The sequence below is a fragment of the Argentina silus genome (assembly GCF_951799395.1).
Source record: "Argentina silus genome assembly, chromosome: 16".
NCBI classification, from domain to species: domain Eukaryota; kingdom Metazoa; phylum Chordata; class Actinopteri; order Argentiniformes; family Argentinidae; genus Argentina; species Argentina silus.
In genome coordinates this window covers 11,839,241-11,854,561 of record NC_139670.1, presented here as the reverse complement: position 1 = coordinate 11,854,561, position 15,321 = coordinate 11,839,241, and the positions used below count along the sequence as shown (strand labels likewise).

At 46.6% G+C, this 15,321-nt stretch overlaps 1 protein-coding gene across 7 annotated transcripts in view; it reads left to right on the top strand.

Annotated features, from left to right (window-relative positions):
- tcf7l2 (transcription factor 7 like 2) overlaps positions 1 to 15,321 on the top strand; it is an 87,461-nt gene that overhangs the window by 60,634 nt on the left and 11,506 nt on the right. For all 7 annotated transcript variants that reach the window (XM_083687708.1, XM_083687707.1, XM_083687706.1 and 4 more), the window contains 3 exons: positions 7,915 to 8,047; positions 11,068 to 11,170; positions 12,401 to 12,481. In XM_083687708.1, coding sequence (XP_083543834.1) covers positions 7,915 to 8,047; positions 11,068 to 11,170; positions 12,401 to 12,481 — 317 coding nt within the window. The remainder of the gene's footprint in view (positions 1 to 7,914; positions 8,048 to 11,067; positions 11,171 to 12,400; positions 12,482 to 15,321) is intronic.

Below are 15,321 nucleotides of genomic sequence, written 5' to 3'. Positions count from 1 at the left end.
AGAGAGAGAGGGGGGTGGGGGGGGGAACGTGAAAGAAAAACGAAATGAAATAAAGCAGAGGTAGAAAAGCCAAGGTTGTTGTCACCTTTTTAAAATTCACTAGGTCTGGTTTTTACTGAGGTGAAGGAATTTGCTGGTGCTCTTTACAGTTTACCCTTACACGCCTTGTTTCAAAATGTTGTTATTGTTTTACAATAATTTTCACCTGTTCACTTTTTTGGTGAAATTGTGTGTGTATGAAAAGTTTCAGTGAAATTCATCTTTTTGGTCTATTTTTTTCTGTACAGGAATCCATAAAGTAATTGATTAAGCCTTGATGAAGCAGTTTGGTACAATAAGTTATTGCAATAATGTTATGTGCACTGATGGCTCTTCCGGGTGTGCTTGCCCTTGTCAAAGGCCTTCCATGTGGCAAGAGCTTGGAAGTTGTGTAGGGCAGCTGCATGCTTGTAGGGCCTGGATATTCCAAGGAAATTATCTCAAGATGATAACCTTTTGAGAGAAAGATGGCTGGGAGAGCAGTAGGGGGTATGAATGGGTGTTGGGGGGGGGGCTTGAGGCCTTGTGCAGTTGATCTTCTCACAGGGGGAGAGGTCAGGAGGAGTTAAGTGTGGAACCTTCCTTCCTCTCTTTGGTATTGTTTGAGAAGAAAAAGATATATAAAAAAAAACAGAAAGAGGACCCCATGTAGGTGTCACGTCCCCGTCCCCCCGGAAAGTGAGGTTGGAAAGGGGACTGTCAGTATCACAGGGATAAGTGACTGTTCGCCACACTTTGCTGAGCCTGCCCTCCCTTTGTGAATGTTGTTGTGTCTTGTTTCTCTTTTCTTTTTTTTCTTCTCTCCTCTTTGTCTTTTTCCCTCGCCTTGCTTGGTTTACCTTGTTGTAGCCAAAGCTTTTCAAGCTGCCAGTTCGTCTCTGGGCATCCTGGAGGCACTGCAGAGAGAGCCCACACACACACACACACACACACACACGCACACATGCACGCACACACACACAACCGTACAATCTGGGAGTTGGGTAATAACACCGTTTTTTGGGGGGTGTCTGTACTGTATGTGTGTGCATATTTTTTCTCTTTTGTTGCTTGTGGGAAGACTTCTGTGCTGTGCTGAGAAGTACGGTAGCACTTCAGTTTGTGTTCTCGCTTTTATTTCTCATGGTTATTCATTTTTCTGTAACCGACACAAACTTTGCTGAGGAGGCTGCCGGCCGCTGAGAGTGCAAGGGTCCTCGGTGGTGTTGGAGGAAGAACTGGAGGATTCTCTAGTTATTTTGGGTGGGGAGAAGGGGGAGCAGACTACAGTAGGCCCCAGACCCTGAGCTCTTGTGGATGCTCCAAGACATCCATCTGTGTGGTATATCTCTCCAGTGACAAACCCTCGGAACAATGGTCCACTGGTGGCGCCTGGAGGTGTGTGTGTGAGGGCACACACACACACACATGCACAGTCGCACACACTCAAGCAGTTTGGGGGGAAGAAGTGAAGACTAAAAAAAAACAGAAGAAGAGGAGGAAAGACAGTGTGAAGAAGAAAGGGAGGCCACTGTTTTTTGGGCGCCGTAGTGAGGAAGGAAGAAAGGAGGAGGAGAACTGGTGGGCAGGTGAAAGGAGAGAGAGGGAGGAGGGGTCATGTACCAGAGGGATGGTGTTTTAGAGGGGCCGGAGGAGAGGGGAGCCAAAGGAGGAATCTTGGCCCCCGGGCTCTCCCTCCTCCAGCAGGTCGGTTGCTGGCATCTCAATCTCAGCGGCTGGGTGAGTAACTCACACTCTCCTGCCTCTTTCTCTCTCTCTTTTTCTCTCTCTCCCTTCCTCGTTCAATTCCTGTGCACTTCCAGCACTTTCATCTGTTGCTGTTAAACTCTTAGTATCAGACAGATTATTGGAGTGATGTGTGTGTGTGTGTGTGTGTGTGTGTGTGGGGGGGGGGGGGGGGTTGTATTTCGTCACACCCTCCCCCCCACCCCCACCGGCGGTCATCTGCTTTAAAGGGGAAATATTCCTCTTTACTTTTTTTTGTGTGTGTGCGCGTGCAGGAAGCGGGCCTTCTTGATGTTTGCATGTGTGTGGATATGTTAATGACCAGTATACATTTACACTAATGTTCCTCAGACAGAGACTGTTTCATTGATTTGATGAGATCTTATTATTTTAAAACAGTTATTTATTGATAATTAAATATGTAAACATTTATTTTACAAACATAGAAATTAAAGAATTATAAATCCATAAATCTTCTGTATAATTCCTCAGAAGATATCTTGTACGCAAGGTGAAAGGTATTTGCTAGACAAAGCCTTATTTGATCGTGCTCTCATGTCTAACCATGAAATGTAAAATATAATTGAAATAACCCTGCAAATTACCATATTTCTCTGTTAATTTTGTCGCCTAATTCTCAATTTTAATTGCCTCGCTTTCAACTGAAAATGTAAGGCGCTGATTGCATTTCAAAAGATGATGACAGAATTGAGTCTGTAGCATCACATCTTACAACCTCTCCTTTAGCTCAGGTACCAAAACCCAAGAGCATGTTTATAAAGAAAGAAAAGTACATAACAGCATATTTGTTAGTTGATTTATTGTTTACAATAGTTGATGCATTCTGCTCCTCAATAAACCTCAATTTCAATAACGCAATTTAACACAATTTACCCATGTGATGATAGAATTATTTACCCATGTGCTGTAATAACACAAAAACATCTGTCAAAGATAGGATGTGATAGGATGAGATTTGACAAATGATTTCAGTGCGGATGAAGAGATGGAGAATGAGAGCAAAGGCTTTGGCCCAGATAACATTTTAGTTCACTACTCTGATCAGCAGGAAGCATGTCACTGCAGCAAAGTGAATAGATTAACTTTTAAATATGCATCTGGTCTCTGGAGCATGATGCCCTTGGAGTGAGCCTTTTCTTTTTTTTGGGGGGGGGGGGGCTGCAATGCTGATCGGCACCTCAATATTTTCTTTCTTTTTTCTTTTTTTTGACCCAGAAGTAAGATGTTACTGAGGATGGTATTTTTATAACATGCACAATCTGGTATCTTATCTTAAACCTGGAATATACTTTTAGACAAAACATTTGAATTGCATATTGATATTTGCTGAAATATTATGATCTAATTTAGTGTTCTTATTCTGATGTATGAGCTCATAGATGATAAGCCGTCAAGACATTGTTGTATTTGTATTGCTCCTTCGACCCTAAGGGATCCATGAATATGTAACATTTATTCTGAAACGTGAGCTCTGATTCGTTGTGTGTTTTCAGTATGACCACTCTTAGTGATGACAGCAGGATGGGAGTACTAGTCACTAGCAGACATGTGATAAAGGGATTTTGCTTGGAGATGAGTATTTTGCCTTGAAGGGGGCACTCTAAACGAGAATGTCTTAAGAAAATGAATCCATTCACGTCAACATGTATTGTTAGATTATAGGAAAGTAATTAGCTATTTTCATGATGATGATATAACAGTTTGTGTTTTGTTTTGCACTTATCATATAGAGGACAGTTTGAAAGTCCCCCCCCTCTCTCCATCCCTCACATTCCCTCTTGTGTAGTGTGTTTTCTGCATCGTGTCCCTCTGTGTGCGTTTGGACGCGGGCCACTGGCACGTTTTGGGGAGCGGTTCGGGGCCCTGGCAGATTTTTCTTCTTGCTCTGGAATTTGTGGGCCTGAGAGGACCCCTATCCATCATTACGCTGTCAACCCCCTGCTCCCATCTCTCCCCTGCTCCCACTCCCTCCCCCGTCTCTCCCCTGCGACCCCCCCCCCCCCCCCCCCCCCGTCTCCACCCCACTACAGCTCATTAGAGCCCCGCAAGCCGTTGTGACAACTCATCATATCATGACATAAAGCGGGGAGAGACGCACTTAGCCCCCCCCTTCCCCCGCACACCCCCAGAGCCCACAAGGTCGCCACCTTCACATTTAGGCCTCAAATTGCCCCTGTGAGGTGCCACGAGGCGGAAATGCAAGGCCAACAGCTTTTCCCTGTCCAGCCCCCCCCCCCCCCACACACACACACCCCTCTATCTCTGTCCTCTCTGTAGCTCTCTGTCTCTCCCATAGGGAACCTTTTACTACCAAAGTGTGTGTCCAAAGTGTTTACTTATGTAATTCAAGAGGTTGTATTAAGCTCATTAGCGATTAATCACAAACACTTAAATTAAACTTTTGTGCTAGCACTGCAACATTAGTCGCTTGATTAAAGTCACGCTTTATTTCGAAGACTCAAACCCTTGGTCATCTTAACGATAGAGGGTAAAGCAGAATTGGAAGTAGAGTGCCATCCTGGCCGACCCTTCAGCGAAGAAGCCTGTCTGTAAGTGTGTGAATGATGGGAAGGCTAGGGGTCAGGGGTCAGGGAGCATGGGGTTGATGGACACTGATGCTGAGTGAGTGTGACATAGCCTTGCCGTGGCAACCAGAGGCCCTCTCTCACACACACACGCACACACACACACATATACTAACATACCGGACCCCTCCCTCCATCCACAGAACCCAGACATGAGTGGGGCCACAGCTAGAGGTCACGACCCTAATACCGCCGCTGTCAGTCGCACCGCATGCATCTCATGGACACACGCGCGTGAAACGTATTGTGGGGCAATCATTGCTCCCACTTGTCAATGTGCATTGTTTCTGTGTTGTCTTTATTGTGATGAAATTAATGCGTGGGTTAGTGTTTGTGCACACATTTCATTGGAACATACTGTAGTGTACAGTAGTTCTGTAAAGGGTTTTAGCAATAGAACAGTAGAAATCGTTGGCAGAAATTGGTTGATCAAGGTCACGGAATTGTACACAAGTTACTACTGTGTGTGTACGCATGCGTACGTGAGTGTGTGTGTGCGTGCGTGTGTTCTCTTTCATGATTGGTCTCCTGGTATATTTCTGTCTATTGTAATGATGGAAGCGGTGGGAGGGATGGAAGTCGTGTTATTCCTATGCCTTTGTAAAAAAGAGAGAGAGAAAAACGACTCCCACGTATTTCTCTTTGTGTGTGTGTGTGTGTGTGCATGCGCTTTGCATAATACTTGCTTGTTTGAGGAGCTGTGTTGTGACTCCGTCAGCGCCTGTTGTCCGAGGGTGTTATAGGCAGGTGGTGCTCCGGGGCCTAGTTTACACAGACTTGGCAGGGCTTGGCACCTGAATGGGAGAAAGAGGTGTGTGTGTGGGGGGGGGTGTGTGTGTGTGTGTGTGTGTGTGTGTGTGTGGGTGGGTGGGGGTGTGTGTGGGTGGGTGGGTGGGGGTGTGTGTGTGTGTGTGTGTACACGTATATGCGCACAGAATATGTACGAGAGCTGGTACACAGCGTGGCGTGTGTGGTGCTGAGCATGGTTCCAACGTGCTGTAGACTGCAGAGATAAAAGGGACTACAGTAGAATCCATATGATCCCAGCGCAGCGCAGCCCCTTTCACAATCAGTGTGTTGCAGTGGCCGGGTCTGACATGGACTTAGATCAGCTGGAGGAATGGGCAGATGCACTGACTTGTCATTTCATCATGCTTGCATGCCATGCCCAAGCGCAGGACATTTTTTTCTGTCAATAGCTGTCTCTGAATCTGTGGGTGTGAGTGCTTATGGGCTGTGCACTGTACAGTAGGGTGTGTGTGTGTGTGTGTGTAAACTGGACCGCTTGGCTATTATTATTTGCCTGGCCCTGGGCCTTTGAAAAGGAGGCCTGTTAGCCCACGAAATGACTGTGATGTAAATCGGCTGCTTTAGCTCTCTCTCTCTCTCTCTCTCTCTCTCTCTCTCTGTCTGTCTCTCTCTGTGTGTCTCTCTCTCTCTCTCTCTCTCTGTGTGTCAATGGAGAGGGACCTGCGGACAAAAGAGCTCATTTAAATGGCCACTAAAGCCTTTCAGCACAAGTAGAATTGACAACATTCTTTCACATCATTATCGAAGGGGGGTAGAGGAGGAGAAGGAGGTTTGGGGTTGGGGGGTTAGGAGGAACGAGGACCATTGGGGGCAGCGCGTTCACTCAATGGCCAACTCGTCAGCTGGGGTTTGGCAGCAGTCATCCTCTTGTCCCATCTTTTTTTTTTTTGGATTATTATCTCTCCATTCTTTTTTTATTTTTTTTATCCTCCTCTCCCCCCTCCCCCATTCTAGATTTCTAGATTAGATAGGCAGAGAAACATGTTGATTCGTGTCTCGTATTCATTTTTAACGAGTCGTGTCCCCCCCCCCCCCCCCCAATCCCCCCCTTATCCCCTCTCTCTCTCACTCCCTCTCCTCTCTCTCTCCAGTCTTTTCAGCTCAGGGCTGTGAATGAGTCCCTAGAGTCTCTTTCTGTCTCCCTGTAGTTCTGCTGGGTTCATTAATCTTTCATTGGGACTATGGCAGTTGGGAATGCACCCTCCTCCCCCTACCCTCCTTTCCTCCCTCACTCTCTCCATCTCTCCTAGTGCTGCACCTACCCTCACTTTCCTCTCCCAGCCTCACTTGAAGGTGTAGCCGTCCGGGCCAGTTAAGTCCAGTTCCAGCAGAGAGAGAGCATCTTTTTTTTCCTTTTTTTTTTTTAAACCACCCACCTTAAATGTGATGTGGGACACCTAAGGACTGCTGGTCTTAATTGTTGTTCCCAGTGGTCTGTTGTGAACAGAAAACCCCATCCATCTCCTACATTAGCTCCCATTAGTCTGTGCCAACCTATGGAGATAATTAGTCTTCAGCATTATACTGAAGACACACGGCACATATTTGTCTTGCCTATGGCCTTCCTCAGCTTTGCATTTGTTTAGTTAAATGAGCATTGGGTCTACAGTACGAGAGTATGTACCCACCCCCCCCTTTCCCCTTAATGCATTTCAAAGTCCATTGGAAATGGGCCACAGCCTGCTGTCGTTGGTGCCTTTTCCTTGGTTAGGCCAGCTAATGAGTGTGTTTGGAGCTGTACGAATACAGATGGAACTTGTGAGGTGAACACACACAGCGTGCGCGCACACACACACACACACACACTCATATTATAGCCAGCTCATGGTCTCCTCTCCCCAGAACAGATCATCCGTGTTGTCATAAGCCTGATTAGTGCTGCCTCTTTGACTGCTGAGGGCAGAATAGAAATATGGGCTAAAGAGCCACAGCAGCCTCTGCCCACTGGTTTAATCTGCACCAGAACTGTAATCTGGTTGTGTGTGTGTGTGTGTGTGTGTGTGTGTGTCAGACAGGCTGAGGTCTGGTTAACACAGGGCCCATGGCGGCGTACCCCTCAGTTTAACTGTAATCTTTGGGTAATTGAAAAAAGGAGGCCCTGCGCCACTTAGGAGCACAAAGAGCAGATTACATAGCTAAAACTCATTTAGCAAAAATGTTGAAATGGATTTTCTAACCCCCCTCCCTCCTCCCCTTCCTTATTACAATACACCCCTACCTCCCCCAAAACCAGACCCTGGGGGGATAGAGAGAGAGAGAGAAAGAGAAGGGGAGGGCGTCAGAAATAGAAAGGGATGGCTGGTAGGAGTGCTGACTGCTGTTCATGATAGCTGTGGATTTACAAACGTTCTGTTGATTTGTTGGTTTGCACATGATCACATGATCGATCACCACACAGTAAGCAAGCCCTCATCACGCAGCCTCAACTCCAGACTCTAAAATGGCAGCATGGCAGCGCGGGCTGTCTTGAGATCGCATGACTGGATCCCGGTAGTGTCGCCACAGAAGTGTTCTTAATTACAAACACACTCTTTTTCACTGTGGTCTGGCGGTTTGGCACAAGGGGGAGTCGATAATTTGATAGCTCTTGTTTCGAGAGCTTTTGAGCTGTGTTGTAATTCTACTGCAGGCGCCTGCAATCTCTACCCCTAACCCAAATACTGACACCCATGTCTCTTGTTTTTTCTCTCCCTCTCCCTCTCTCTCTCTACCTCCCTCTCTTTCTCTATCTCAGTCTAATAAGGTCCCAGTGGTACAGCACCCTCACCATGTGCACCCACTCACGCCTCTGATCACCTACAGCAATGAGCACTTCACACCGGGGAACCCCCCACCCCACCTACAAACAGACGTGGATCCCAAAACAGGTAAGAAGAGAAAACACACAAACACACACTTGGTTCCCCCAGGGTTTCACTTCGATGACATTGTTGCCTTAGTGAATCTGTCCTTGAGGAATCTGTCCAATCACTTCTTCACTTTTTTCAATGAAATGATGGGTAAATCCGTTGCACTTAACCTGTAAAAGTGTTAGGCGCAACAGCTTCGATGTGGACACCACTGATGTCATTTAGCAACGATCTTGCATGACCCACCCTCCACTGTTGTGCTCTGAGACCCTGAAGAAAGAGAGACCAAGGTCATTGGACATCCTTGAACCCCAACATCAGAGCAATGACAAACACACAGTACCCACAAGGAGATCTTCAACCAAGGACTGGGAACAAACGACACTTTCTCTTCTATTTTCCCTCAAGCAGAAGAAGAATTCTCATTGTTGTCCACCATACAAAGAGAAAATAGTCTCTGCTAGATAAAAAGTAAAAGCAAGAAAGAAATAATAACACCTACAGTATTCAGACCAGGTCAAGTTAAAGATCCACTGCATTACTGTTTAAAACATTTGGCGCTGCAAGGTTAATGCACTTTCAGTATGTTGTATGGAATATGTCATGTATTTCAAGGGTCTCTGTTGGGGTTTGTGGTTTTTAAGTAATCACCTTTCCTTATTATGATTGTCCTTACAAAGGGACGATAACGACCCAGCTGCTGTTTAATGTAGTGGTTAATAGGCCTGCCTAATTGAGCTTAGTGTTTAATTAATTAACAAGCTTTATTAAGACGTGAGCATTTGGTGGCAATGCAGTAACGTTGGTAACGCTTTACCCTCTGGAGAACTTGGCAGTCAGAACCAAAAGCCTATAGAGTTTCACTTCAACTTCTTTGGAGATCTCCTTGGGGTCAAAATGCCATTTTCTTTCTTGTCACATCGTCATAAAAAAGTAATTATTCTTATTAGGTTTGCAATCATCCCGTTTTAGGACTCATATTATATATGCACAGAAACTAGGGGTGTGAACATGTTCTCGAGTACACAAGTACCTAGACTTGTAATGTATTAGGAAAAATCCCCACTCAAATCCTTTTTTTTTCATAGTTGTGTGGCCTACTTTGACCTGGTAGATGAGGGAGAACGTGAAATGCAAGTTGTTTTTCTCCTCAGCTGTGAGAGAGCACGAGATAGGGGCTGGTGCACTCACTCACTCTCTCACTCACACAGAGTACTGCGCTGGAGGAGTGAAGGAGAGAGAGAGATCTGTTCATTTTCAATTTGTTCTTTCAATTTCGTTATGGATGATGAAGTTGGTGAAGTGACTGAAGCCTGTTTTTTAGTTTTTTTTTGCCAATATGGCACCAGTCACCTATGTAAAAAATCACTAACTTTCCAGCTAACTCTGCTAGCTCGCTATTCTTTATTTTTTTTGTAATTCTTTGTTTAATTTCATTTTTTTCAAACCCCCTCCCCCTCACAAGTACACAATAAGAAAACAGACGATTAGTTGTGTCTGGGACAAGAAGGTTCACATCCCTAACAGAAACCCAGTAAACCTGTCTACTTGGATGCACAAACTACTCGCCAGGCATCTGTCATGCAGCAGCGACAGCAGACTTTCACAAGGGTCTGATTACCCACATACCTGTCTAGGGTCAGCCGTGGCTGTTGAGTGTGACTCCGGCACCGCTGTGTATGGACAGATTTGTTGGGGATGGGGGTCAGTTCTGCAGAACCCTTCAGTCGAGTCCACTGTGGCCATGTCGGCAACCGGCCCAAACCCCTCTCCACATCCACAGCTGCACAGGCCGTTGGGCCCACTGTGAAAGAATGCACCGGCACTCAAATACAGGGAACTTACTCAGACACTTCCCAGCTGTCGCATTTTAAAAGCTTTACAATGCGAAGATGGAAAAGCCATCATCATTTTGCCTCTTTCGTCTTCAGAGACAAGTTATTTTTACAGCAGGCTTGTGTAGCAGATCTTTCGAGGCCTAATGTTTCGGATGGCTTGTCTGCACATTTTTATTTGCCTGTCAGCTGCCACAGTAAGTGAAGGCGACATTGGCAAAATCTGTGATCGTCGTTTTGCAATGTCCTCCACAAGAGCTGTCCTTATGTAGGACATCTCTGTCACTGCTTTTCAGTTTGGGCAGTGGGGGGCGACGAAAGCGTTTTTCTGTCTCTTTGTTTAACATGAGGAACAATAGTTGAACATGGAAATGCTTTGGGTAAAGCAAATCGGGAGACCTAGGGCCCTCTTTATGCAGCCTGTCATAAGCATGTCAAAACTTGTTTTAAACATAACAACCAACGTTAATTTAAGACGACACTGTCTAAAACTGTCTCGTCACCCATCAATGAGTTAGCTCATTAGCACCCACCATTAGGCTAGCTATGATAGCTTGTGGAGACTGTTGCATATGACACAGAACTGTTAGATCTTGTAACAAAGTCAACATGAGTATTTATGGCATTACTTAGCTAATGCTTACATCTGTTAGTGGCTTTATGGAGGATTTAAAAGACGTCTGACCTGCGGAAGTGTAATCTCTACCCCAATGCCTCGAACGGTAGCTCTCAAAACCATCGAAACCAGCAAGGCATTTGTTAACTTCTTAACTTCAATTATCGCACGTCATTAATTCCCTGATTTCGATAGACAAACGTGACAGGATCCTGTCGGGTTGTCCCCCCACTGTCTCTCCCAATACGTTAATGCCACCACCGCCTCAAACCGCTTTGATCAGAACGTGTGATTTAGCACTGCGTACATGTGAGTGCAACCCCTCTTCCTCCTCCCTACCTACAGTAGCTTCCTGTGAAGTTGACTGTTCAATTGTGAAACTCACAAAGGATGACTTTTAACACCGGCTGAGGCTTCAGTGGGAGGGAGGGACTGCGAAGTCGCAACAATCGGATAACTGGTTTGCTTCTCTCTTTCTCTTCCTCTGTCTATCTGTCTCTCTTTCACTTTCCATCCATCCCCTCTTTCTCCCTTGTCATGTTTGTCTCTCTGCCCTTTTCTCTCTCTTTCTCTCTCTCTCTCTCCAGGAATTCCAAGGCCTCCGCATCCATCAGACATATCTCCCTATTACCCGTTATCGCCTGGTGCCGTGGGCCAGATCCCCCATCCGCTAGGATGGCTAGTACCACAGTAAGCAACTCCCTTTTTATTACCCTCTTTATTCTACTGTGGCCTGGCATGTTTTACTGCTCCAGACTGTAGGTATCATGTGCTGTTGTCATTATCCATAACTGAGTCTAGTCATTGATTTATTTAGTGGTTTTGGAGCATTTGCGTATTGTCTGCTATTTTAAGTTGCGCAATATAATATAAACTTGGCATGCAAATGATTACAATGCATATGATATCATGTGAGATATTTGTTTACCGTCGAGGCAGAGCAACCTGGGGTTTGTTGTTTTCTCTAATTAAGCTAGTCTTTTTGCTTTTATTCTCGTATGCAGCAGTTGTTTTCAGTATTTTTCTTGACTGGTAACATCATTAGGAGTGCACACAGGGCTGGCTCTCTATCCAATTTGGGTCCTCACCATTTTGATCAGACACTCGTTTGACTCCTGGCTGACCACATTGCAGAGAGGAGGGCTGCCTCACCCTCTCCCTCTCCAGTTTATACATTCAAGCAGTGCTCCTTCTCCTGGGCCACAGAAGCACACTGCGGTTTCCTACCCCCCCACCCCCCACTCCCACAATCCCAACTTGCGTCTTTGTGGCGAATGCTATTTTGCATGTCTCTGTATTGTCCAATTAGAGTAATGAACCGTGATTGCCCGTATTTTACCCACAATTCCACACGGGGGCTCTCCCCTGGTAACTCTTGTCAACACTTGTTAATATGACAAAAGGCTACAAATTAAGCTCTGTTAATTTAATGTTTTCTCACCGCGATCTAAATACCGGGAGAGGCCCCGAGCGCAGCCGCGGCGCCCTTTGATTCGCCGCATTTTATTTTGGTATAAATTTACATTCATTATTGTTTGTCTTTGGATGTGTAGACCTCAATTAGCGTGATGGCTCCATTAAAGAGTCCCGCGTTTCGTCTTTAATTATCACAACAAAACACCTAGTTCCAGCTCAGGGAGGAAGGGGGCCCCACTCCGCCGACACCGAGCGAAGGGTTATGAAATTTAATTAGCCATTCCTATCAGATTTGTGGCATTCAAATTGTTCTGAGTTTGCCTCCCTTTGATCTGCGCTCTGCAATCCCCTAGATTTTTGTCCTGATCAAATGAGAATAAAGAGACCTGCGACGGGGAGAGAGGGATAGACAGAGAGCGAGAGAGAGAGGGCTTTACCTCTTCTCCTTCCATCAACCCTGTTCCTTTACCTCCTTTCCTTTCTTCTTCCCCCCCCCCTTCTCAGGCAAGGTCAACCTGTTTACACGACAGGGGGTTTTAGACACCCCTACCCGACTGCGCTTTCTGTCAACGCATCCATGCAAAGGTGAGTTGAGCCCTGAGAGACACACACACACACACAACCACACCAGTACACAGGCATCAGACACACACACACACACACACACACAGCGTAAAACTTCTGCCTTAAGGAGAGCACACATTCCCCTTCTGTGTTCAAAAGGCCAATCCTCCAGTGTGTGTCCCGCTACCATGTTCAAATATTAATGGTATTTATCATTTTCTAATGAGGCCCCTGAAGAACATTTACCCCTAGCTGCATGTCAGGCAGATCTGATATGAGACGGCCATGTCCTCTGCTGTGGTTTTTAAGCAGCGAGATAGATAAATAAACATATGAACACTTAAAAGAGGAGAGGATGATGTGTTCTTGAGCTTGACACTTGGATAGTGCTTTGGTTGGCCCATTAGGGTCCAGCTCAAGCGGAGCTCTGGACACAAGTACCCTCATGGGGGCATACATGTTTGTTGATGTGTGTGTGTATCAGTGTGGTTAATAGGGTATTGCTCCCTCAGGGGCTATGGATCTCTGCCATTGTGTGGGAAGTGGGAAGAGTTAACCGCAGATCACAAATACCCAGTGATTTGTAGGTTTTGGAGTCTATCGAAACACAAAAACGAACAGTTCCATGGCTCGCCTCCCCTCGCTCCCTCCCTTTCTCCCCCAGCCCAAATCATTCCAGTCCAGGCAGCTGGGGAGTTTGGAAAGGGATGGTTTATAGTTTGAACGGGGGTGGGGGAGACAGGAGAGGGGGAAGAGGCAGAGACCTAGCGAGTCTGGGGACAAGGCCAAACTTCACTTTAATTACTGCCTGATTGGAAAAACAGCTCCTGATGACGTTGATGGATAGGTGTGAGCGAGGGAGGGGGGGAAGAGGGAGAGAAGGGTGAGCGAAGGAGAAGAGGGGTGGGCTGTTTGAGGCCTATAATGGGGTCAGGTGGGTGGGGTTTATGATGTGAAATATGGTACTTCATTTCACACTCATAGCACTTTGACGTTGAAAATGTGTACTGGTTCATGCTACTTTTAAAGCAGAGTTTTACTAAAAAAATATAGTATATTTCATGTCAGCCCACTATTGATATTTAGTCCCAAAATATCATTACATTGCGCAACAGAGCCTCAAATATATCCTAATAGCAGGCTTAATTTATTTACTGGAATAGTAAATAACAAACCTGGCTTCTTACTCCACGCAATATGTCCATATGTGAGGGGTCCCTGGTATAGCAGGGTTAAGGTGGCTCATTTCTTCCACCTTTTGTTGGTGCCCCTCTGAACCAGATTTGAACCTCAACCTCCCTTCCCTATTCTACCCCAGCCCTGGTCCCTTTCAGGTGCGTGCGCGTCTGTGTGTGTGTGTGTGTGTGTGTGCAGGTCTGGTGTCTGGTATTGCGGTGCAGTGCTCTGGCAGGAGCATCCAGTGGACCTGGGGCTTTAAGTGACAGCTAATTCCCCCCCTAATGACAACCCATACATTGTGATCATCTTATTTCCAGGGCAGCTAATTGAATCTGCTGGATGGGGGCTAGGGGGATTGGTGATGGGGGCTGGGAAGAGCTAATGCGTTCTGATGAGCCCCTAATTCAATTAGCATTGCTGAATAGGTGGAGGGTCTCGGGCTCTCTGGAGAAAAGGTTTAGCACGTCCCTGTTAAAAAAAAATCGCACTGGGGGATTTGACAAAAAAAACAAAAACGGACCTCCATTTATGTGTAGACGGGGCTAGAGTAGAAAGGTTAAACAACCCAAGACAATGTTCTGGAGGCTTTGTAGGCGCTTATCTCTCTCAAACAAATGACAAGATGTTCACTAGCCTTACAGTTCGGTCCATCTGTGCTGACTACCGTGACGTCTTAGCGATAGAGATGTCCCGGTCCTGTATTTCACAAGGTACAGTAGTAGCCCTGGGTCTTAACATGAAGAGCCGTGCTTCAGCATTAGTGCTACATTACATCCATACCGGGCCCATTAGGATGCTGAGAACGGAGCCTTGCTCTCATACCCGGCCCCCCCTGGATGAGCACCTGACACCCAGGTCCTGTTAAAAAAGACATTCTCTGGAAGGAAAAAAAAGAAGCCAGAGAGAGCAGGGATGGTCGACAGAGCAAATGAAAGACATTGTTTTGATAATTGGGTTGGAGCCGTACAGGTCCATTATCTCTACCACTTGTGTGTGTGTGTGTGTGTGTGTGTGTGTGTGTGTGTGTGTGTGTGTGACAGGTGGGAGGAAGTGTAGGCCCCTCGCCCCCTGCCCAAGCCTGCCCTTTGATATGTTCTCCCTCCCTCATCCCTCCCTCCCCCCCTCCCTCCATTACTCCCTCGCTACCCCTCTCCTCCTCTCTTTTTTTCCTGGGGAAGGGATGAAGCGCACCGTCCGGGTCATTATACATTAAACAGGCACGGGGGTTCCACCTCACATTGGCAATTAAATGGCACTGGCTGACACTGGGCTTTGCGTTGTGCCAATGACCTCTCCCCATCCCTACCTTTCAGATTGAGACGTAGGAGCCTGGGGGTGGGTGGGGGGGGGAGAGAGACCCTCTCTTCGCTTGGCATCTCTTCCTCTGTTGGCTAAATTCGTCCAAGGCGGCGCTCGGTGCTGATGAGGCTGGATGATGATGATGCCCCCGCGCTTCAAAGGGATGGCCGTCATGTTTAAACCATAACCTGGGCTGTGCGGTGGCAGCTGGGGGGAGGGAGAGGGAGGGAGGGAAGGAAGGAAGGAGGGAGGGAGGGAGGCTGTGTGGAGGTGGTGAGGGGACAGGGAGGAGGAGGAGAGAGAGAGAGGAAAGAAGAAGAAAAAAATCTGGATCCTGGAACAGAAGAAATATTAACAAGTGTGCCGTGAGAGAGATTGGGGGA